The following is a 23,286-nucleotide window of genomic DNA, read 5'->3' on the forward strand; positions in this document are numbered from 1 at the left end:
GTTCCTTTAGAACTTTCTAAGGTTATTTTTCTCTTCTTCATTTTTTGATTGCTTTTGTTTCTCTATTGTATCATTGTAGTTTCCTTTTATTTTATCCATCATTGATTTCTGGCAGCTAATGTTATTTTCCAAATTCTCACCTTTTTTTACTAGTTGTGTGAACCACATACCTTTCAGCTTTCTGTAGACCCCTTCTAACACCTCACTTCACTTCTTGTTCACATGTTTATTTATTATTTCTTCCAAAATGACAAATTATTTCTACATGAGATTCCCCATTATTTTAGTGTCTTCAACAATAAATCTAATGTCCCTCCACTATTAGCCATATTGGTTCAGTTACTTCTGTTGCCCAATTCTTAATCCCCTTTAAGTTTGTGAAGATATGACAGCCAAAATAACATGGCTCCCACTTTTTTTCTCTCGCAATGTATATAGGTAATGGCCTCCAGCTGGAGCATTATCTGTGGCAGCATGCATATGCACTTGTGTGTGTTCATGATGATCAAGAATACATTCATACAGATTCCTCTGGGCAAATGTGGCCACTCTTTGCTGGATGTGTGGCAGTACATTTCTGGTACCTCCAAGAGGACCTCACATCAGGAGTTTTTGGGGTCTACTCTCCTCAGCTGGTGGCATCTCCTCACACACCCTCTGCAGCTTTTCCACCACCTCTCCCCTCCTTTTCCAGGTGATTATAATGTGTCACTTTTGTCTTTTTCTCAGAAGGCTTAGATTATACATAAAGCCACATTAATTTCATGTTTCTTTATATGTTATATTTCTGCTATATCTTATTTGTTTTACTATTTAGTTGCTTCAAATATGTAGAAAGAAATAGAGAGAAGGAAGGAGTGGAGAGAGAGAGAAAGATAGAAGATTCTTGATATGTGATGTCTACCCACACATCCTAGTTTACTTTAAGAACCAGTGTTTTCTCACATAGTCTTCTTCCCAACTTACTTTTGCCCATTTCTCTTTGTCCCTCCCAGTCACAGCCTGTCCTCTAAAGACAACTGTCTTCCTTCACACAAAACTACAAGCACCTAATTACACACACACCCTTCACTCAAAATTCAAAATTATTGTGGTGACTTCTACACCAGCCTCGGAATCCCAATCTGGGGAGGGGACCACAAATGTCCCTAGGTTGAACTGCTCTTCTGGTATCGACCCTAAGTGTCTTGACACCCCCAACTTTTTCTTCATTAACTTCTGCAACATTACTAGTCTTAGATTTAATTTTCAGTATGTAGAACACCACCTTTCCTCTACTAAATGTCATCTTCTTTTCCTCACTGAAACACAGGCATCTGAGGCAACTGATAGCAGCCCCTTTTCTGTTCCCTCTCACTTTCTCTATCCTTATTTTTAATCAAAAGCTGGATGTTGTGTTTATGTGTGCAATGACTTAACCTGCTCTTGTGCCCACGCTCTTGAATCTTTTGAGTTTTCCATCATCTGGCTATGACTACAGAGTCATTCTCAAACTAAATCTATCTGTGCTGTATACCTCACACCTAACTCCTCTGACTATAGGAAATTCTTTGACTACTTAACTTCCAAAGTGGAGCACATTCTGACTCTCTTCCCTTTCGCAGAGATCTCCATTCTTAGAGACTTCAATGTTCACCACCAGCTTTGGCTTTCCTCCCCCTTCACTGACCATCCTGGTGAACTAGCCTTGAACTTTGCTATCCTCCACAACATAGAGCAATTGGTGCAACACCCTACTTGTATGCCCAACATTCTTCTTTTCCTAACCTGTAATCCTTCTACTTATGATGTTACTCTGTCTTCTCCGTTGGGCTCCTCCAATTACAATCTCACACCTGTATCTTGTCCTATCACTCCAATCCTTCCTCAGGATCCCTGTAAGTGGAGATGCCTTTGGCATTTTACCTCTGCTAGTTGGGGGACCTGAAGAGGTATTTTGCTGATTCTCCTTAGAATGACTACTGCTTCTGTGTTAGAGACCCATCTCTGTGTGCCGAGCACATAACAAAGGTGATAGTGTCTGGCATGGAGGCATACATTCCTCACTTTTTCTCAACCTGAACCTTCCAAACCATGATTTAACACAGCCTGTTCTCGTGCTATACACGATATAGAGGTGGCCTACAAAAGGTACTTGAGCCTTCCTTCACCAGAATCTCATGCACTTTATATTTCTGCCTGGAACCATGCCAAGTGTTCTACAACTAGACAAAAACTCCTTCATTAACAGAAAGTGTCAAAATCTTTCAAGACCTAACTCCCCTTATGACTTCTGGCATCTAGCTAAAAACATCTCCAATAAGTTTGCTTCTTCTTTCCCTCCTTTATTTCAATTAGATGGCATCACTCTTATTACATCTATCTCTAAGGCTCAAACCTTTGCTAAAAACTCAACCTTGGATGATTTGGGGCTTGTTCCTCCCTCTCCTCCAAACTCTGACAACTTCATGCTACCTATTAAAATTCTTCACAAATGCCTTCGCTGGTTTAACCCCTCGGAAAGCTAATGGACCCAACGGGGTTCCTCCTATTGTTCTATGAAACTACACCTCCATGCTTGCACCATGCTTAGTCAAACTCTTTCAACTCTGTCTGTCAGCATCTACCTTTCCTTCTTGCTGGAAGTTTGCCTACATTCAGCCTGTTCCTAAAAAGGGTGACCATTCTAATTTTTCAAAGTACCATCCTATTGCTTTAATTTCCTGCCTATTTAAAGTTTTTAAATCTATCTTCAACAGGAAGATTTTTAAACATCTATTACTTCACAACCTTTTATCTGATGGGGTTCTGTCAAGGCCACTCTACTGGTGATCTTCTGGCTTTCCTTATTGAGTCTTGGTCATCCTCTTTTAAAGATTTTGGTGAAATTTTTGCTGTTGCCTTAGATATATCAAAAGCTTTTGATAGAGTCTGGCACAAAGCCAGATAGCTTCTATCCTTCTCTCTGTAACTTCATCTCAATTTTCCTTTCTGACCATTCTATTGCTGATGTGATAGACAATCACTGTTCTTCTCCTAAATCTATTAACAGTGGTGTTCCTCAGGGTTCTGTTCAGTCACCCATTCTCTTCCTATTATTCATACATGATCTTCTAAACCAAACTTCTTGTCCTGTCCACTCCTATGCTGATGATACCACCCTGCACTTTTCCACATCTTTTTGTAGATATCCAACCCTCCTGGAAGTAAGCAGTTCATGCAAGGAAGCCACAGAACACCTGATCTCTCTAAAATTTCTGATTGGGGCAGAGCAATTTTGGTATTGTTCAATACCTCAAAAACTTAATTCTTCCATCTATCACCTCAACACAACCTTCCAGACAACTATCCCCTCTTTTCATTAACACTCAACTGTCTCCCTCTTCTACACTGAACATATTAGGTCTGTCCTTTCCTTATAATCTAAACTGGAAACATCACATCTCATCTTTAGCTAAAACAACTTCTATGAAGTTAGGCATTCTGAGACGTCTCTGCTAGTTTTTCTCATCCCTCCAGCTGCTAACTCTGTACAAGGGCCTTATCCATTCATGTATGGAGTATGCTTCACATGTCTGGGGGGTTTCACTCATACTGCTCTGTTAGGTTGGAATCAAAAGCTTTTCGTCTCATCAATTCCTGTCCTCTAACTAACTGTCTTCACTCTCTTTTTCATCACTGTAATGTTGCATCTCTAGCTATCTTCTACTGCTACTTTCATGCTAATTGCTATTCTGATCTTGCTAACTTCATACCTCACCTCCTCCTGCAGCCTCGCTGCACAAGACTTTCTTCTTTCTCTCACCCCTATTCTGTCTACCTCTATGATGCAAGTATTCTCAATTATTCATCCCTTTCTCTGGTAAACTCTAGAACTCCCTGCCTGCTTCTTTATTTCCACCTTACTATAGCTTGAATTCCTTCAAGAGAGAGAGGTTTCAAAACTCTCATCCTTCAGTTTTTGACTACTGCTTCAGAACCCATTTGTGGACTGGCATCTCATTGGGTTTTTTTATTTATTGGATTTTTGTTGCCCTTGGTCAGCGTCCCTCCTACGTAAAAAAAAAAAGACTTGCAATTGATGTATATAATATAATAGAAGAATTGCCCCCTCCCCATAGACTCATTAAATTTCACTCAGCTCCCAGTTAACAGTGATTTTTGCAAGGCTGCAGTCTTTTCACAGTAAGATTGTGTGCTGTTGGGGAGGCGGTAGGCGTGCTGGTTGCTCTCACCAGCCCCCCCTCCCCGCCTCTCCCACATTCCACCCCCTCTCTTCCTTTGTGACATGACTTCTCCCTGCCTTGCAGCAAAGTGGCCTCCAGCTGCATCTCTTTGCCCTCCTTGCCTCAGTTGGGGCTGAGCAATGCCAGGAATTAGATCCACAAGAGAGAGAGAGAGAGAGAGAGAGAGAGAGAGAGAGAGAGAGAGAGAGAGAGAGAGAGAGAGAGAGAGAGAATCAGGGGGATATATGTTAGATGGCCCTTTTAGTAGATATTATTTGAGTCTGGAAAGCAGTAGGCCCCTGCCTGCAGAGTTAGGAGTGGTTTCTACTGGAGCCTGCCTGTGATTGTGCCACTGTAATTTGAAGAGATAACTTCTTGAACCAACGTCTCAGCACTTGCAGAGCATCCTGGTGAATATGGGAGAGATTAGCTGTCTCCCCTTTTGTCTGTTGGTTGTTGTGCTTTCATGTTTGTAGTGTTTTGTGGTGTTAAATGCAACTTCCATTTAGAGCTCACTGTTGGGAGTTTTAAAGCCAGAGGACTTCATAATTCTGCATGTGTGTAGCTTTCTGTAACCCCCAGGGAACTGCATATATACTGTACACGAGCAGGAAGATATAATACAGTATTCTTTTGGGCATGGATTTGTCCCATTACATGGGAGGTTGTCCACAGAATATTATAAGTCTCATCCCTGTGTGTGTCCTTTGTCCTAGCTGTGCCTCCTAGCACATGGTTTGTGATTCTTTCTCAGCAAGTAAGGGCTTGTTTGGTGTTTGTTATACTCCCTTCTCAGTCAGTGGGTTAAACCAAGTGGTGATCTCAGAGTTTTGATAGCTGTGGACAACCAGTAACTGCCTGGATTTGTCATGTTTATGCCCACACTAACCTACAAGGAGCTAATCTAGGGAAAGTTGACCTGAGTGTAGTGACATGTATGAAGGGGGGCTGAATCCTGGGTCATAACAATAGTTATAAGTATATAGTTACAAACATACTTGCACTCACATCTAAAACTACAATGAGTGTAGTCTGTACAGGTTAGTATCACCTTCAATTTCACTACCAAGCACAGAAATGGAACAGATGTATTCCCTGTCAGCAGAGAAAGTAAAATAGTAGACAAAGTGCGAATACATTTATAGTTTAAGTTACAGACAAATAAAATGGGAATAGGCATTTTGTTGGGTTTCTGTTTTGCAGCCATCTTCCCATTTGTTCATATATATAGCAGAATCTGTAAATTGTATCTTTTGTTGCAGGAGAAGGAGCCATTATTGGAGGCAACAATTTTATAACCATAGATGGTAACATCTTTAGTTTGGCTCCTTCTTGTCTACACATCCTGCTAACTGATGCAAAGCATCAATTTTTCACTATTCTGTCCCACCAGCAAGAGGTTGGGAGTGGCACCAACTATACACTCCTGTTAAAGAATACAACTGTTAATATTCAGTCTAACATGATGGTATGTACAGATGTGATTATTGCCTTAAATTCTGTAATCTACTGCATATATTTTTCTCTTGATGCATATGAGACTTTACAAATATTGTTCAGTATTTTGTAATTTTTTTTTTTTTTCATCAGGTTACTATAGATAATGCAACTGTCAGCCTACCATACATCAGTAACACTTTAAATGTGGTGCGTCACCTCCATAAATTGGAAGTTACTGCCAGACACACTTCAGGAGAAGACTTAGTCACTTTCACTTGCTGGTTAGGACAGCAGGCATGTGTTGTGGGTGTGAGTGGTTGGCTTCATGCTAACACTAAAGGACTGCTGGGCAACTTTAACCTTAATCCAGCGGATGATTTCATGAGACCAAGTGGAAAGGTTTGTGATACTCTGATGGTGTTTTTTTTAGTATGAGTGAACAGGAATACAAGACCTTGTATTATTTTAACTTTTTTTATTTACTTTTAACTTCTTTGGCTTATTCTCTTTTTCTTTCTTTCTTTTTCCTAGTTGGATATTTATGCAAGAAAAAAAATAGTTGCATATAAAAGAATATGATTTGGAAAAGTACAAGGTTGAAAATCTCCAGTGATATATTTATTTCCAGGTGGCATTAAGTCGAGATGTCTTCAGCCAAAGTTGGCAGTTGGGTTCTGAATGTGTGCCAGAGAGGGAAATTCCAGTGCCTGCACCTCATCCTGAGACACAGCTGCTGTGTTACAAGTTCCTTCTTCATTATACTGCACCTGTCTTGTTAGTTTCTATAATACTAGTGCATTATTTATATCTGGAAAAGTTTAGGAGGATATTGATGATAATCATGTTATACAATGTTTTATCAACTCTATGGATCCTTTACTTAGAATTAATGTGGTAAGGGGGATATCCAGGATATATATACTGTAGTTGGGCTTAAACAAATTGATACTGTATTCCATGTGAGTTTAGGTAAAAATGGCACAGGTAAAAATGGCACAGGTAAAAATGTCACGGTAAAAATGGCACGTGTTACATCCTGTAACCTAGTGCAGGGCTTAAACAAAAATGAGCCCAGATAACTTGTCATGGCCACACACAGCAATTGCCTCCTACACAGAGGAATAAAACATATAACAGTAAAGCTTATCACTATTGCTGGAAAGGATTCACACAGGCACATTCTAGACAGACACAGACAAGGCTGATGTTATCGCTCATGGGAGCAACCCATGCGCTCTAAATATTATAGCACAGAGGTCTGTGTTCAGCTGGTCTCCAATGTCTCAGAAGATGGACTTTATCCCCTAGAGCTGATAAGTCCAGAGAGAAAACAGACAGCTAAACACAAGACACTAAAAACAAGAAAAATTTTCTGGCCACTGGCTTACATGCACAGAACAACTCACAAGGTGAGTGACATTTAAACAAATACACTAGACAGGAGAGTCAATTTAACTCTGACAAATGACCAGACCAAACAAGTCTCTTTCTTCCCTGATCCAAACAATGAACTCTGACATAAGAACTATAACTTGGAATTTGTGAAATGGCATGTACAGCCCTTCCAAGATGCCAGGACAGCAAATCCTGGCCAAAACTACAGGCCAATTACAATGTATTAAACCATGAGGTGTATATCTAACAATTCCACTACTATGCCTCTCAAAATACACCTCACACCACTTAGCTTTCCCAGTCAGTCTTTACCCAATACAAAGGACAGGTGCCAACTGTCAAGCACCATAGGACTCTGGACAAAGACACCCCACACCTGAGCCTGATCATGTGGTATATGAGGATGGGGGGATAGGAGGAGAGGAGAAGCAGTGAGCTGCCAGCACTGCACCATCCAGGTATGCGGCTTGCCCTCACAAAATCACTTTTAACTTCACTGAATTACTACACAGTTATCAAGGGGGCTGGCTAGAATCAATTTTTTTTTGTATTGAATCATGACTTAATCTTTATTGGGTCCCAATTTCAGCTTCCCATGTCCATAGCATACCAAAAAAAAAAAAAAAATGAAAACTAAGACTAGATATAGGGTGGAAATTGATACATTTGAAAACAAACACACATTACAGATGATGACTCACTTAGTCCTCCTCTCCCTCTCTCTCTTTCTCTTCTCTTTTAATTTTCTTCCTCTTCTTTTTCTTGTAACAATTTATATTTAACTTATATTACCTTTAATATATATTTTGTTGGGTCTCCCTTCCTCTTCAGGTAGCTCTGGAGTTGTTTTGGTACAGACAAAGCCAAGTTTTGGAGGAGGGAAGGTTCTGGTTTATCCCAGATATCTTGAATGTTGGCAATGAGCTTGGGTGTTGTTTTTTTTTGTTCTTGTTTTTTTCAGGAGGGACACTGGCCAAGGGCAACAAAAATCCAATAAAAAATAACCCACTGAGATGCCAGTCCCAGAAAAGGGTCCAAAGCATTAGTCAAAAATTGGAGGATATGTGTCTTTGAAACCTCCCTCTTGAAGGAATTCAAGTCATAGAAAGGTAGAAATACAGAAGCAGGCAGGGAATTCCAGAGATTACCAGAGAAAGGGATGAATGATTGAGAATACTGGTTAACTCTTGCATTAGAGAGGTGGATAGAATAAGGGTGAGAGAAAGAAGAGAGTCTTGTACAGCGAAGTCGTGGGAGGAGGGGAGGCATGCAGTTAGCAAGATCAGAAGGGCAGTTAGCATGAAAATAGCGGTAGAAGACAGCTAGAGATGCAACGTTGCGTCGATGAGAGAGAGGCTGAAGACAGTCAGTTAGAGAAGAGGATTCCACCCTGTCTAGAAGAGCAGTATGAGTGGAAACCCCATAGACATGTGAAGCATACTCCATACATGAATGGATAAGGCCTTTGTACAGAGTTAGCAGCTGGGGGTGTGAGAAAAACTGGCAGAAACGTCTCAGAATGCCTAACTTCATAGAAGCTGTTTTAACTAGAGTTGAGATGTGAAGTTTCCAGTTCAGATTATAAGTAAAGGACAGACCGAGGATGTTCAGTGTAGAAGAGGGGACAGTTGAGTGTCATTGAAGAAGAGGGGATAGTTGTCTGGAAGGCTGTGTTGAGTTGATACATGGAGGAATTGTGTTTTTGAGGCATTGAACAGTACCAGGTTTACTCTGCCCCAATCAGAAATTTTAGAAAGATCAAAAGTCAGGCATTCTGTGGCTTCCCTGCATGAAATGTTTACTTCCTGAAGGGTTGGACGTCTATGAAAAGACATGGAAAAGTACAGGGTGGTATCATCAGCGTAGGAGTGGATAGGACAAGAAGTTTGGTTTGAATAGTAAGAGAGTGGGTGACAGGACAGAACCCTGAGGAACACCACTATCAATGGATTTAGGAGAAAAGAGTGACCATCTACCACAGTAGCAATAGAACGGTCAGAAAGGAAACTTGAAATGAAGTTACAGAGAGAAGGATAGAAGCCATAGGAGGGTAGTTTGGAAATCAAAGCTTTGTGCCAGACTCTATCAAAAGCTTTTGATATATGCAAGGCAACAGCAAAAGTTTCACCAAAATCTCTAAAAGAGGATGACCAAGACTCAGTACGGAAAGCCAGAAGATCACCAGTAGAGTGGCCTTGACGGAACCCATACTGGCTATCGGATAAAAGGTTGTGAAGTGATAGATGTATAAGAATCTTCCTGTTGAGGATAGATTCAAAAACTTTAGGTAGGCAGGAAATTAAAGCAATAGGACAGTAGTTTGAGGGATTAGAATGGTCATCTTTTTTAGGAACAGACTGAATGTAGGCAAACTTCCAGTAAGAAGGAAAGGTAGATGTTGACAGACAGAGGTGAAAGAGTTTGACTAGGCAGGCTGCAAGCACGGAGGCACAGTTTCGGAGAACAATAGGAAGGACCCCATCAGGTCCATAAGCCTTCCGAGGGTTTAGGCCAGCGAGGGCATGGAAAACATCATTGCAAAGAATTTTAATAGGTAGCATGAAGTAGTCAGAGGGTGGAGCAGAGAGAAGAGCAAGCCCAGAATCATCTAAGGTAGAGTTTTTAGCAAAGGTTTGAGTGAAGAGTTCAGCTTTAGAAAAAGATGTGATAGCAGTGGTCAAGGATGTAAAGGTGTTGTTACTGGTGCTTCATCAAGCTTTTTTAATGGGATTTAAATCGGGACTATTACTCAGCCAGTCCTTGATGTACTCTGTGGGAACTATTTAACCCTTTCACTCATCCAGTTGTCTCCCAGCTTTTTTATTTAGGAGGGACACCAACCAAGGGCAACAAGAATGCAATAAAAAAAAAAAAAAAAAAAAAAGCCCGCTGAGATGCCAGTCCCAGAAGAGAATCCAAAGCAGTAGTCAAAAATTGAAGGATAAATGTCTTGAAACCTCTCTCTTAAAAGGAGTTCAAGTCATACAAAGGTGGAAATACAGAAGCAGGCAGGGAGTTCCAGAGTTTACCAGAGAAAGGGATGAATGATTGAGAATACTGGTTAACTCTTGCATTAGAGAGGTGGACAGAATAGGAATGAGAGAAAGAAAGTCTTGTGCAGCGAGGTCATGTGAGGAGGGGAGGCATGCAGTTATCAAGATTAGAAGAGCAGTTAGCATGAAAATAGTGGTAGAAAATAGCTAGAGATGCAGCATTGCAGTGATGAGAGAGAGGCTGAAGACAGTCAGTTAGAGGAGAGAAGTTGATGAGACAAAAAACTTTTGATCCCACCTTGTCTAGAAGAGCAGTATGAGTGGAACCCCCCCAGACATGTGAAGCATACTCCATACATAGATGGATAAGGCCCTTGTACAGAGTTAGCAGCCAGAGGGTTGAGAAAAACTGGCATAGACATGTCATAAGGTTATAGCTGGTAAGGCTGCATTTGACTGGCCTTTTATTGTGGAAGTAGAAGGGAGTGTTGTTGGTTGTTACTTCTCATTAGTTCTATTTGATCTTCAAATTTAGTTAGCTTTTCACCATAATTTTTTTCTTGTTCATGTTCTGAAATAAGTTGGTCATAGGCTTCAGAATCTTCCTCAGTTAATAGTGTAGCTTCTAATTGGTTGAAAGTAGTTTCATAGCTACCCCATTTTTTCCTAGAGTTTATCACCCTCTTTAATTTACCTTGGTTTAATTGGTCACTGCCTATTAGCTCATAGCTTTCTTTAATAGTTCTTGTTAACCAACTTTGCTTTGTTGCCAAGGATTTCCTTAAGATTTTAGATAAACATGTTTGTGGATTTAATTTTAAGTTATTCTTATTTGCTGATTATTTGGCCTAGCCAAAAAAACATTTCCAATTACTTTGCTTCTTCTTCTTTCCCTCCTTTATTTCAACCTGATGGCACCACTGCTAACACATCTATCTCCAAAGCTGAACTCTTTGCTCAAAACTTTGCTAAAAACTCTACCTTGGATGATTCATGGTTTGTTCTTTCCTCTCCTGCACCCTCTCACTACTTCATGCTACCTATTAAAATTCTTAGCAATAATGTTTTCTATGCCGTTGTTAGCCTAAACCCTTGGAAGGCTTATGGACCTGATGGGATCCCTCCTATTGTTCTCTGAAACTGTGGCTCCATGCTTACACCTTGCTTAGTCAAACTCTTTCAACTCTGTCTGTCAACATCTACCTTTCATTCTTGCTGGAAATTTTCCTACATTCAGCCTGTTCCTAAAAAGGGGTAATTGTTCTAATCCCTCAAACTACCATCCTGTTGCTTTAATTTTCTGCTTATCTAAAACTTTTTAATCTATCCTCAAGAGGAAGATCCTTAAACATCTATCACTTCACAGCCTTCTGTCTGATCACCAGTATGGGTTCTGCACAAGGCTAGTCTACCGGTGATCTGGCTTTCCTTACTGAGTCTTGGTCATCCTTTTAAGAATTTTGGTGAAACTTTTGCTGTTGCCTTATACATATCAAAAGCTTTTGATAGAGTCTGGCACAAAGCTTTGATTTCCAAACTATGGCTTCTATTCTTCTCACTGTAACTTCATCTCAAGTTTCCTTTCTGACCATTCCATTGCTGCTGTGGTAGACAGTTACTGTTCTTCTAATTCAATTAACACTCAGGGTTCTGTCCTGTCACCCACTCTCTTCCTGTTATTCATTCATCAATGATCTTCTAAACCAAATTTCTTCTCCTATCCACTCCTATGTTGATGATACTGCCCTGCATTTTTCCACGTCTTTTCTTAGACATCCAACCCTTTAGGACATAAACAGTTCAGGCAGGGAAGGCACAGAATGCCTGACTTCTGATCTCTCTAAAATTTCTGATTGGGGCAGAGCAAACTTAGTATTGTTCAATGCCTTAAAAACTCAATTCCTCCATGTATCAACTTGACACAACCTTCCAGATAACTATCCCCTCTTCTTCAATGACACTCATCTGTCCCTCTCTTCTACACTGAACAGCCTTGGTCTGTCCTTTACTTATAATCTAAACTGGAAATTTTACATCTCATCTCTAACTAAGACAGTTTCTATGAAGTTAGGTGTTTTTCTCATCCTTCCAGCTGCTAACTCCATACAAAGGCCATATCTTTCCATATATGGTGTATGCTTCACATGTCTGAGGAGAAATTTCTACTAATACCACTCTTCTAGACAGGGTGGAATCAAAAGCTTTTTTGTCTCTTCAACCCCTCTCCTATAACTGACTGTCTTTAGCCTCTTTATCATTGCTGCAATGTTACATCTGTTGCCATCTTCTACTACTATTTTCATGCTAACTGTTCTTCTGATCTTGCTAACTGCATGCCTCTGCTTCTCTTGCAGCCTCACTGCACAAGACCTTCTTCTTTCTCTCACCCCTTATTCTGTCCACCTCTCTAATGCAGGAGTTAATCAGTATTCTAAATCATTCATCTCTTTCTCTGGTAAACTCTGGAACTCCCTGTCTGCTTCTGTATTTCCTCCCTCCTATGACTTGAATTCTTTCAAGAGGAAGGTTTCAAGATACTTATCCTTCAATTTTTGACTACTGCTTTGGACCTTTGGGGACCAGCATCTCAGTGGGCCTTTTGGATTTTTGTTGCCCTTGGCTGGTGTCCTTCCTACATAAAAAAAAAAAATTGCCTGTTACCTTACCTGTTGTTCTGTTGTAGCTTGTTTTACCTTACCTTCCCAGTTCAGCTGAATTCAATGGGTGTTTATTATATTTTCAGGTTGTAGTTTAGTGTAGTAATTTGTCCTAAAATGCCTTCAAGACATCATCACCCATCTTTCAATCTATGAACTACTTGAGGTGGTAAGACACATGTTCCTTGCCTACCCTGTTCCAGCATACACCATCTCTCGCCAGATGTCTTTTATAAAGGAGGGAACCGAAGCTTAGAAAGTGATTATTAAGGTCCCTTTTTAATCTGACCTGTTGATGGGCCTGCTAATCTGGTCATATGACCTTTGATTCACTCTCCCCGGCTTCAGTTCTGTTATAACTCTCAGTTCTATTTGTACAATAACAACCTCAGAGGAAGAGTGGCTTTCTATCTTTCTTTTTATGGCTTTAATGTATTGTTATATCATGGGAACTGCTTCCCAGTTTATATTATTACTCCCCAAAAACAAAATGGTTAGTTCGTGAGGCCACTCAAACACATGGTTCAATCATGTGTTTGAGTGGCCAAAGGTCTCAGCTCTGGCTCCAGGACATTGAAAAGTCCTAATCTCACATCCAAGAATTGGCAGGAATTCCATGGGCACCATGACCAAGTGCCACACGAAACATCTGATAGAAGTTTCTCAAACCTTTGGTAATGGGCAAGGAACTGCCTTCCTCACTCAGGGCACCAATATTTAATTTAAGTAGGAATTATTTCATCCTTTCACTCAACTAATTGTCTACCAGCTAATACATAATCATAGAAAGCATTGCTAAATATAACTGTAAATAACTGATAACCTAGCTATGGCTCATGTGGCTGGGAATGATGGTAATAGCCAGAGGTGAGTTGTAATCACTGGATTTACAAACCTGCTGAACTGTCTGTATTTCGTAGCTAGTGCAGCTTCCTTTTGATATCTGATTGGTCTGAGATTATAGGTTCTCAACTTAACAAATTTCACTGCAGGCAACTGGCAGTGGCAAGAATGTATCTTAAAAGGACTGTTGGTCTGGTAGTGGCTTGGTGACGACTACTGGATGACTTCTGAGGGTGCATTTGGACTAAGCTGCAAGCTTTGTTTCGCAGCTTGCCACATCAAAATAACAAAACCTATGCTCAATCTGCTCACATCTACTCCCCATTTTATTTATTTTAATAACCAATACTTAATTTGTAATTTGACTTTACAATTTATGTACAAGTCACAACACAAACCAATGATGCATTGATGTTGTGCATAATGCAAATGAAAATTTCCACATACTCAATGTGCACCCAGTCAAATCATTCACTGATCAATTTAGAAGTGTGAGTCAGTGCTTCATCCTGTATGAATATTTTACTTTGGCAGGATGTGAAACAGTCTTCCAGGGGATCACCAAGAAGCTCAAAATATGTCTTTATTCACTGTGAGATTCTTGGGCAGTGCCACTAATTTCCCATTGTCACAGTACCCAAATGACCCTCTGCACCATCACAATGTCTGGGTATCCCTTTGGTGTATTTAGGGAGTTAAGGATCTGAGCCTGGACACATCCTCACCTTCCCCCCTTGGTTATCAGTCACTGTGAAGGTGCCCTCATCAGACCACAGAATTTTCTTCCTCTTCTCTAGGTCCCAAGCTAAGTATCTGTGACAAAATAAAAGTCTTTTCTTCTTTGTAAAAAATGGGCTTCTTAATGCATGATACTGAAATTTGAGATCGTTCTGGAGGTGATTCTGTATGGTGCACACTGATACATTCTGAGGGAGCCTGGGGTTCCTTTCTTTAATTTTTTTTTGCATTGATGCTAGGTTCAATGTCCACTTGATGCTTCAGCACCTTCATAGTCATAACAGAAATGACATGAGACCTCCCTAGCCTCTTCTAAAGTGGTGGATCAGCACCTCCTGTATCCCTCATTTTTTTGGTCCACTGCTGAACACTACACAGTGCCATGCCTATGGTAGTAGCATTTCTTTGTTTCCTTTTTCCATCAAGGCTCAGGAACTTTATAGCTGCAATTTGCTCCTTAGCTCTTTCTTGGTGCCATTATCATGAGATGCATAAATATAGTTTGGTCATGCAAAAGATAAATATATGGTTTGCACACAATCTCAGAAAAAAAACAATCACTGTGAAGTCCTGGCTAACACTAAGTAATACAAACTTGATGAGTCACTCAATCATAAGAGTCTCAGACCACTGTTGCCATGCCAACAAAAGCAGTGAATGGGAACCAAGTTTTTAGAGGATTGTCTGTTTTGAACCTAAAGTGATGGTATGGCATGTTTTGTGCCATCAGTTTGGGTGCTGACTATGTATCTCACTGGTACTTTGTGTCTCTGATGTCGATGTCACTGGAATGAATAGGTTAAGACCTGTAGACTTATCTTTAGGCAGATTGCAAAGAATCCAAGGTTCACAGCACTGGAATTAAAAGGGAAAAAACCCATAGTTACTGGAAAATGTGTCTGCCTGTCCCATGTATAAAAAGAAAGATAAAATTGATTGTAAAAACTACAGAGGAACTTAGTCAAGGAAGCAGTAGAAGAATGTCAGAGTGGCTTTAAACCAAACAGAGGAGTAATGGATTTGTTATGCACTATGAAAATGGTAATCGTTCCAAGAGATAAACTATGGGAGGCCCTGAGAGACCCAATCTACAGAATACCATTAACATTGATAAGGTCTATAAAGAACATATACAAAGAGTGCTCTAGTGCAGTCAGGTCTCAAGGTACTGAGAAATGGTCTAGAGTTGATTCAGGTGTGTGACAAGGGGGGGGTGCTTTCTTTTATTTATCATATATATGGACAAAATTATTAAAACAATAAATGTGCAAGAAGAAAAAGCCCTGACCTTAGTATATGCAGATGATGTGTCTTTAGTTACAAAAACACTTGCAAAACTACAAGAAATAGTTGATAAATGGAGCTCTAAATTAGGGGATGCAGACATGACAATTAATAAGAATAAGACTGAAGTTATAATGGTAAGCAGACAGAAAGAAGAAATAGAGGTGATATTGGAAGCTGATGTGATAAAACTGGTAGATAATTTCAAATATCTGAGTATGATAATAAATGATAAATACAGCATAGAATTAGAAATTAAGAATCAAGTTGCTAAATCTTCACAAAATCTTAGCCTAATGTACCCTCATTTTAAAGAAAAAGTTATATCAATCAGAGTTAAAACAGTATTTTACAAAACTATACTGAGACCATTATTGACATACAGCTGTGTATCCTGGGTACTAACAACCAAACTGAAAAGCAAAGTTCAGGTTGCAGAGATGAAGGTGCTTAGGCTCATCAAGGGAGTGACACTCAGAGACAGACAAAGAAAAAATGAAATAAGAGATGAGGTTGGGAAGTCAGTTATGATGGTACAGACATGTAATGCATATAAATGAGGATAGGGGGCCACTGAAATGCTAGAAATGAACTGCAAGTGGCAAAAGACCCACAGGAAGACCAAGAAAGTGATGGAAGGATGAGTAGAGTAGAGTAAAGAACATTCTTGAAGCACTGTGACTAACAGGAGGAACCCTACCTGGTGTATGGTGAGAAAGTGAGAAGTGTCTGAGAGGAGCATGCAGCAAATGCTTCACAATGACTTGGGCTACAAAAATTACTGTATCCACAAAAAAAAAAAAAAAATGTAACCAGCACAAAAGGACAAAAGTCAAGTTTTACAAGAAATATTTAGTTTGGAATGAGAAGGAATGGAAAACTGTATTGCAGAGTGATGAGGTGGCTTTTTACTGTCAATGGGAGACCTTCATCACAAATGTACTGCAGGCCAGGCAGGAATCCCTTGGATCCTAAGTACACTTCTAAGTTTGTTAAGCGCCCAGCATTACTTATGGTTTAGGACTGCTTTATATACTATGGAGTTGGTGAATTGTTGATTCTTCCTGCCAATGAAAATGTTAACCAAAACAATTATTTGGAAACTGAATGATGTGCTGTATGATTTAAAAAAAAAAAAAAAGTTTATGCAAGATTCTATTTCTTTAATTATTGCTAACTCTATTATACAATGGTTAACAGACTTAGGTTACTTTTATTCATGACTGGCCTGGAAACAGCCCAAAAACTTATGGTTGCACATGAAGAAACAGCTGTGTGGTATGGACATGTTATCACTGTCTAAACTTGAGACTGCAGTGAAATGGCTGTGGGCCAGCTTTTCACTTTCTTATCTGCAAAACCTTGCAAATAAACACTTTCAGGAGATTGTAAAAAAGGAGAATGCCAGTGAATACTAAAGTGCATATTCATATATGTACTAGTCTCCTTGCTAACCATAAACAGTGTTTTTCAGGTGGAGTCAGAATTTTCTGCACTTACTGTAGATATATTTTGATAATTTCTTACCATTTATTGCTTGAATTATGTCTTTTTTCCAAAACCATTATATTCATGTTTTCTTGATTCTATTCAAACTAACTTTGCCTGAATTTAATTTTTGCCACACTGTTTTCATGTTTCTGATATTATATAATACATTTTTTTTTTTTTTAGTGCCTGTCATGAAGCTGTGAACATCATGCCATTCTACAATACCTGCCTGAAATTCCTGACAACTGCACATGATGATAGACATGAGACTCAGAAAGAAGACTATGAAAACACCAACCCACAGCACAGCAGTGAAATTAGTACATCCTCACTGCCCACCTTCACATCACAGAATGATGAAGAAACCAATAGCACAGAGTATGAAGTTAACAGGAGAGATGTGCCCTTGCTATTGATTGAAGGAAATTATATATTCAGTAGTATCTCCCAAAAGAAAATCTCAATGTTGTGTGATGTTGCAGCAGCCTACTCTACCATATGCAGTTGGCACAAAATAGACTTAACTCTACCTTCTCTTTGTGGTAAGACCATCTTAAAAGACTGAAGTGTTATTTCTAATGGAGCTCATAATTTCTAAATCAATTCATAAGGCAATAACAGTTGTCAAAAGATCCATATAGAACTATATTGCCTGGCTGGAATGCAGATCAGTACAGTGTAATGATAGAAGCTATAAAACTTTATCTGACTTCTCATCCAAAACAGGTAGGAATGGCAAAATATCAAACACCTCAAACCTGTACCATTCTGTCTCATGAATGACACTCAGTGACTTTTATCACATAACAAAAGTATTACACATAAATTCTTACTTTTTTACATACTATATTCTTGATGACGTGTGTATTTATCTAGTTGTAATTTACAGGGCCTGAGCTACGCTTGTGTGGTCCCTTCTCCACATCTACACTTGTCCAGTTTTTCCTTAAAGTTGTACACATTTGTTGCCGATACTATCTCCTCACTTAGCTTGTTCCAAACTTCTATATTTCTCTGTGGGAAACTATATTTCTTTATGTTACTCAAACATCTTCCTTTTCTTAGTATTTTTTTTCTTTTTTTGCTGTGTCCTCATGTATAACTGGTATTTCCTACTTCTCCTAGCAGCAGTTTCTCATTATCTATTTCGGCCACTCTATTCTACAATTTATAAATTAGTATTAAACTCCCCTTTCTCTTCTTTGTTCCACTGTTGGCAGATTAATTTCCTTTAACCTGTCTTCATATGTTAATTCTTCCAGTTCTGGAACTATCTTAGTTGCCATTTTTTGTATCCTTTCTAGTTTTTCATATGTTTCTTCTTGTATGGAGACAACACTGATTTAGCATATTCCATCTTTGCTCTAATCATAGTGGTAATTATCTTCTCCATCATATCTTTATTCATGTAGTGGAATGCTGTTCCAATATTTCTCACCACTATATATATATCTCTGAATATCTTTTCTACATGTTTCTCCAACTGTTGACTATCTTGTATTATCACTCCCAGATCTTTCTCTTCATGTACTTTTATTATTTCTTCATTTCCCATTTTATATGACCATTTTGGTCTCTTTTCTTTGTGTATTTACCTAGTTGCAATTAATAGTGCCTGAGCTATGTTTATGTGGTCCTATCTCCATATCTACACGTGTCCAGTTTTTCCTTAAACTTGTGCACGCTTGTTGCTGATACTACCTCCTCACTTAGCTTGTTTCAAACTTCTATGTTTCTCTGTGGGAAACTTCTTTATGTTACTTAAGCATCTTTCTTTTCTTAGTTTTTTGCTGTGTCCTCCTGTGAATCTGGTATTTCCTTCTTCTCTTACCAATAGTTTCTCAATATCAATTTCTTCCACTCTGTTCCACAATTTATATATCAGTATTAAATCTCCTCTTTCTTTTCTTCATTCCAATGTTGGCAGATTCATTTCCTTTAACCTGTCTTCATATGTTAATTCTTCCAATTCTTGAACCATCTTTGTTGCCATCCTTTGTATCTTTCTAGTTTTTCATATATTTCTTCTAGACCACTGATTCAACATATTCCAGGTTTGGTCTAATCATAGTGGTAATTATCTTTCTCATCTTATCTTTATTCATGTTGTGGAATGCTGTTCCAATATTTCTCACCATTCTATATGTATCTCTGAATATCTTTTCTACATGCTTCTCTGTCTATTGACTATCCTGTATTGTCACTCACAGATCTTTCTCTTGTACTTTTATTATTTCTTCATTTCCCATTTTATATGTCTATTTTGGTCTCTTCACTTTTCTCATTTCCATTACATTACATTTTTTTACATTAAATTCCATCTCCTATTTCTTACTCCAGTCCCAGATTTTATTCAAATCCTATTGTAGAATTTCAGTCTTTGTTGTTTCTTATATATCTTTGTAATTTTGCATTGTCTGCAAACAAACTCTTTATTCCTTCAGGCATATCATTTATGTAAATCAGGGAAAGTATTGGTGCCATCACTGATCCTTGTGGTACTCCACTGTCTACTTTTCTCCATTTTGATTTTACATCTTTTATTACTGTTCTCATTTCTTTTCCCTTTAAGTAGCTTTCCATCCAGTTTATTATTTTTACATTTGATCCTTCTACATTTTCTAGCCTCCATAGTAGCCTGTTGTGGAGAACTTTGTCATTTTTTTTTTTTTTTTTTTTTTTTTTTTAGATCTAAATACAAACAGTCTACCCATCCATCCCTCTCCTGTGTTATATCAGTCACTCTTGAATAGAAGCTCATCAAATTTGTTACATTTGATCACTTTTGTCTAAAGCTATACTGTTTTCTGATATTATATCATGTTTTCTAGAAATTTTGTCCATTGCATCTTAATCAGTTTTCACAGACCTTACATACAATGCTGGTCATTGATACTGGTCTATAGTTTAGTGGTTCTTTTTTCTTTCCACTCTTGTAAACTGGCACTATGTCTGCTCTCTTCCATTCCTCAGGCACACTCTTATAGTTGATAATGAGCAGTTTATTATGCCATATACTGTTTCAATTAACTGTTTCCTGCACTCTTTTAAAATGAAACCTGATACTCTATCTGGTCCTGTTGCTTTTCTGTCTTCCAATTCCTCCATCATTTTATAAACTTCTTTGATTACTTTAATTCCTCACATTTGCTTTTATGTTTTCTTATCTTGTGGTTCTTTAAATTCTGATTCTTCTGTGAAAACTTGCTGAAACTTTTAGTTTTGCAATTCACTCATGTTTTTTAGGTCTTCATACATTTCATTTCCATCCTTCAACCTTTCTAGTTTTTCTTTTAGTTTAATTTTTTTTCATTTATGAGTCTGTAGAACAGTTTTGGTTCATCCTTTCACTTTTCAACTATATCTTTTTCATATTCATATTCTTCACTTTCCCATAGTTTCTCCTGTTTTCTTTGTATGACTAATCCTTTTCACTGACATCATTATCATTCTCTATTTCTGTCATTACATGGTCACTTTTTCCCATAAGGCACTCATATCTTAATTCTTTAGTTAGGTTGATTCTTTTTGTTGATATTAGGTCAAATCTTGTTGGTTCGTCATCTCCCCTATATCTTGTATTTTCAGTCACCCATTGTATCACATAGTCAGCTTCAGAGATCTTTCTCCCCATGCAGTCTCATTTCCTCTTGCCTCAAACATTTCTCAATTTATTTCTTTGGTTTTGAAGTCACTAACCAATAGTACTCTTTTATTACTTTTGATTAATTTACTGAAACACTGGATGGTATCTTCTATTATTTTTTCATAGTCTTCCTTGCTCCAAGGAAGACTATGAACATAGGTTGTTATTACTGTCAGTATGTCTCCATTATTATCCGCCAAGTTAACACTCACTATTTTTGCTTTTTCTTCCCCACATTTCACTGTTTTTGTCTTCACCTCATTTCTTGTCATTATCATTACATCTCCCCCTCCTTTACCAATCCTGTCTCTTCTCCATATATTGTAGTCATTGTTAATGAAAATCTGATTTGCTTCTTTTAGCTTTGTTTCCGTTAAACATACCACCTTTGGATTCTTTTCTTTTAGTCTTATAATTCCAGGGTTCTTTGTCCAACTGTGTTGGTATGCATCACATTCAGTCCTTCATTTTTACTATTTTTCTCTATTCTATTTTCATTTATTCCTTTTCCTTTATGTACTATTTCTTTACTCTGTCTCCCAAAATTCTCCAAAAATTTTTCTTTTCTTTTGCTCTTGATTATTTTTTTTCTTGAGCCTCTTCATACATCTGTTTAATTTTTTTCCATTCTTCATTTCTCTTTTCTTAATGTATTATTGCAATCTTCTGCTTCTCTTAATTTTTATGTTCTTTCTAGTATCTCTTCTGCTGCTTGTTGTGATTTTAGTCTTATTTTCATGGGTCTTGTTTTGCCTTCCAGATAAGGTCCCCACTTGAATAACTCCTTCCACTTCTTTCTCAAATTTAGTGTCATCTTCATCATTTAGTTTCTTCAACAAATCCTTCACTTTATTGTTTCTTCTTTATCTCTTTTCAGTTTGTATGTTATATTTTCTCCTTAATTCCATAAAGTATAACACTTTTCTTCTTATCTGCTGCATCTCTTACCAGATCTTCATTGATTTTCAGTGCCCTCACCACTTCCTTTTCTACATTTTCATTTCTTTTCTTTCAGTTGCTCTTCAATTATTTCCTTAAAGTCAACATTTGCTTTATCATTTTTGGTTTTCCAGCCTTTCATTACATCCATGACTCCCTCTCTCACTCTCTTCTCATCCTTCACTAGTACTGCTTTAAAATCTTTATTTTCTTTCATCACTTTCTCCATGTTCTTTTGTAATTCCTCATTTTTCTTAATAATATGCTGTTCTCTGTCATTTCCTCCAGTTCAGTTTTCAGTTTGAATATTTCACCATCTTTTCCAAGGTTCTTCTCCAGTGTGTGTGTGTGTGTGTGTATTTACCTAGTTGTATTTACATAGCTGTATTGTATAGGGCATGAGCCAAAGCTCATTTTGTCCTGTCTCCATAACCATATTTATTCACCTTCTCTTTAAACATGTGTACACTGTTTGCTGAAAGCACCTCTTCCTTCAAATCATTCCAGATTTCATTAGTTTTATATGGGAAGCTGCATTTCTTGATGTCACTTGAACATTCACTTTTCTGTATTTTCTTGCCATTCTGGCATTATATTCTAGTTTCCATTTTTGGTTCCATGCATGTATCTTGTCAATATACTTTTGTAATTCCTTGCAATCATTTTCATCCCTTATTATTTTCATTATTTTTGCATCAGCAGCAAACAGGCTTATATAACTATTTAGATTCTCTGTCATATCATTTCCATATATTTGAAACATAATAGGTGCCAATACAGATCCTTGTGGTACCCCACTTGTCACTTTGGGCCAACTTGAATAAGTGTCTCTGATTACTGTTCTCATTTCCCTCCCTTGTAATTAATCCTCCATCCATCTCAATGTTGCTCCCTTTAGGCCTCCTCCATTTTCTAGCTTCCATATAAGGTTTATGTGGGAAACTTTATTGAATGCTTTTTTAAGATCTAGTATACTGCATCAACCCATTTGTCCCTCTCTTGCACTCCATCTATTACTCTCATATAGAAGCTCAGTAGATTTGTGACACAGGATCTCCTTTTTCTGAATCCAAATTGCTTTTCTGTAATTATTTTTTCATCTTCTAGATATTTCCCCCATCTGTCTTTAATTACTATTTCACAAAGCTTGCTTACAGTACTTGTTAGTGACACTGGTCTGTAATTTAAGGGTTCCATTTTATTTCACCCTTTTTATATTGGCACTATGTTAGCTCTTTTTTCATTCCTTTATTAGTTTTCCTTCTCTCAATTAGCAGTTAATTATATCCTATATGGGTTCTTCCATTTGTTCTCTGTATTCTTTTAATATCTATCGATTTACTTGACCTGGTCCCATAGCATTTCTAACATTCAGCTCTTCCAGCAGTTTCTTGATTTCTTGTCTCTTTACTTCTATTTCCTGTATTCCCTCATTCTGTGATACCACTTTTGGTGCCACAAATTCAGTTTCCTTTGTAAACACAGATTGAAAACTCTCATTCATTAGTTCACTCATCTCCTTAGTAGTTTCATAAATTCTTCCTTTCCTTTTTTAACTTGTTTATGCCATCCTTATGTTTCATTTTTTCCATTTACATATCTGTAGAAAAGTGTGGGCTCTTCCTTCCATTTTCTTACTATGTCACTTTCAAAGT

General features: G+C 38.1%; 1 protein-coding gene across 8 annotated transcripts in view; it reads left to right on the forward strand.

The window, feature by feature from the left end:
- Window positions 1-23,286, forward strand: part of LOC135106420 (uncharacterized) — a 505,119-nt gene that overhangs the window by 476,152 nt on the left and 5,681 nt on the right. For all 8 annotated transcript variants that reach the window (XM_064015423.1, XM_064015429.1, XM_064015428.1 and 5 more), the window contains 5 exons: window positions 526-694; window positions 5,468-5,673; window positions 5,796-6,044; window positions 6,274-6,419; window positions 17,230-17,588. In XM_064015423.1, coding sequence (XP_063871493.1) covers window positions 526-694; window positions 5,468-5,673; window positions 5,796-6,044; window positions 6,274-6,419; window positions 17,230-17,588 — 1,129 coding nt within the window. The remainder of the gene's footprint in view (window positions 1-525; window positions 695-5,467; window positions 5,674-5,795; window positions 6,045-6,273; window positions 6,420-17,229; window positions 17,589-23,286) is intronic.

This window comes from Scylla paramamosain, chromosome 13 (genome assembly GCF_035594125.1).
Source record: "Scylla paramamosain isolate STU-SP2022 chromosome 13, ASM3559412v1, whole genome shotgun sequence".
Taxonomy (NCBI): domain Eukaryota; kingdom Metazoa; phylum Arthropoda; class Malacostraca; order Decapoda; family Portunidae; genus Scylla; species Scylla paramamosain.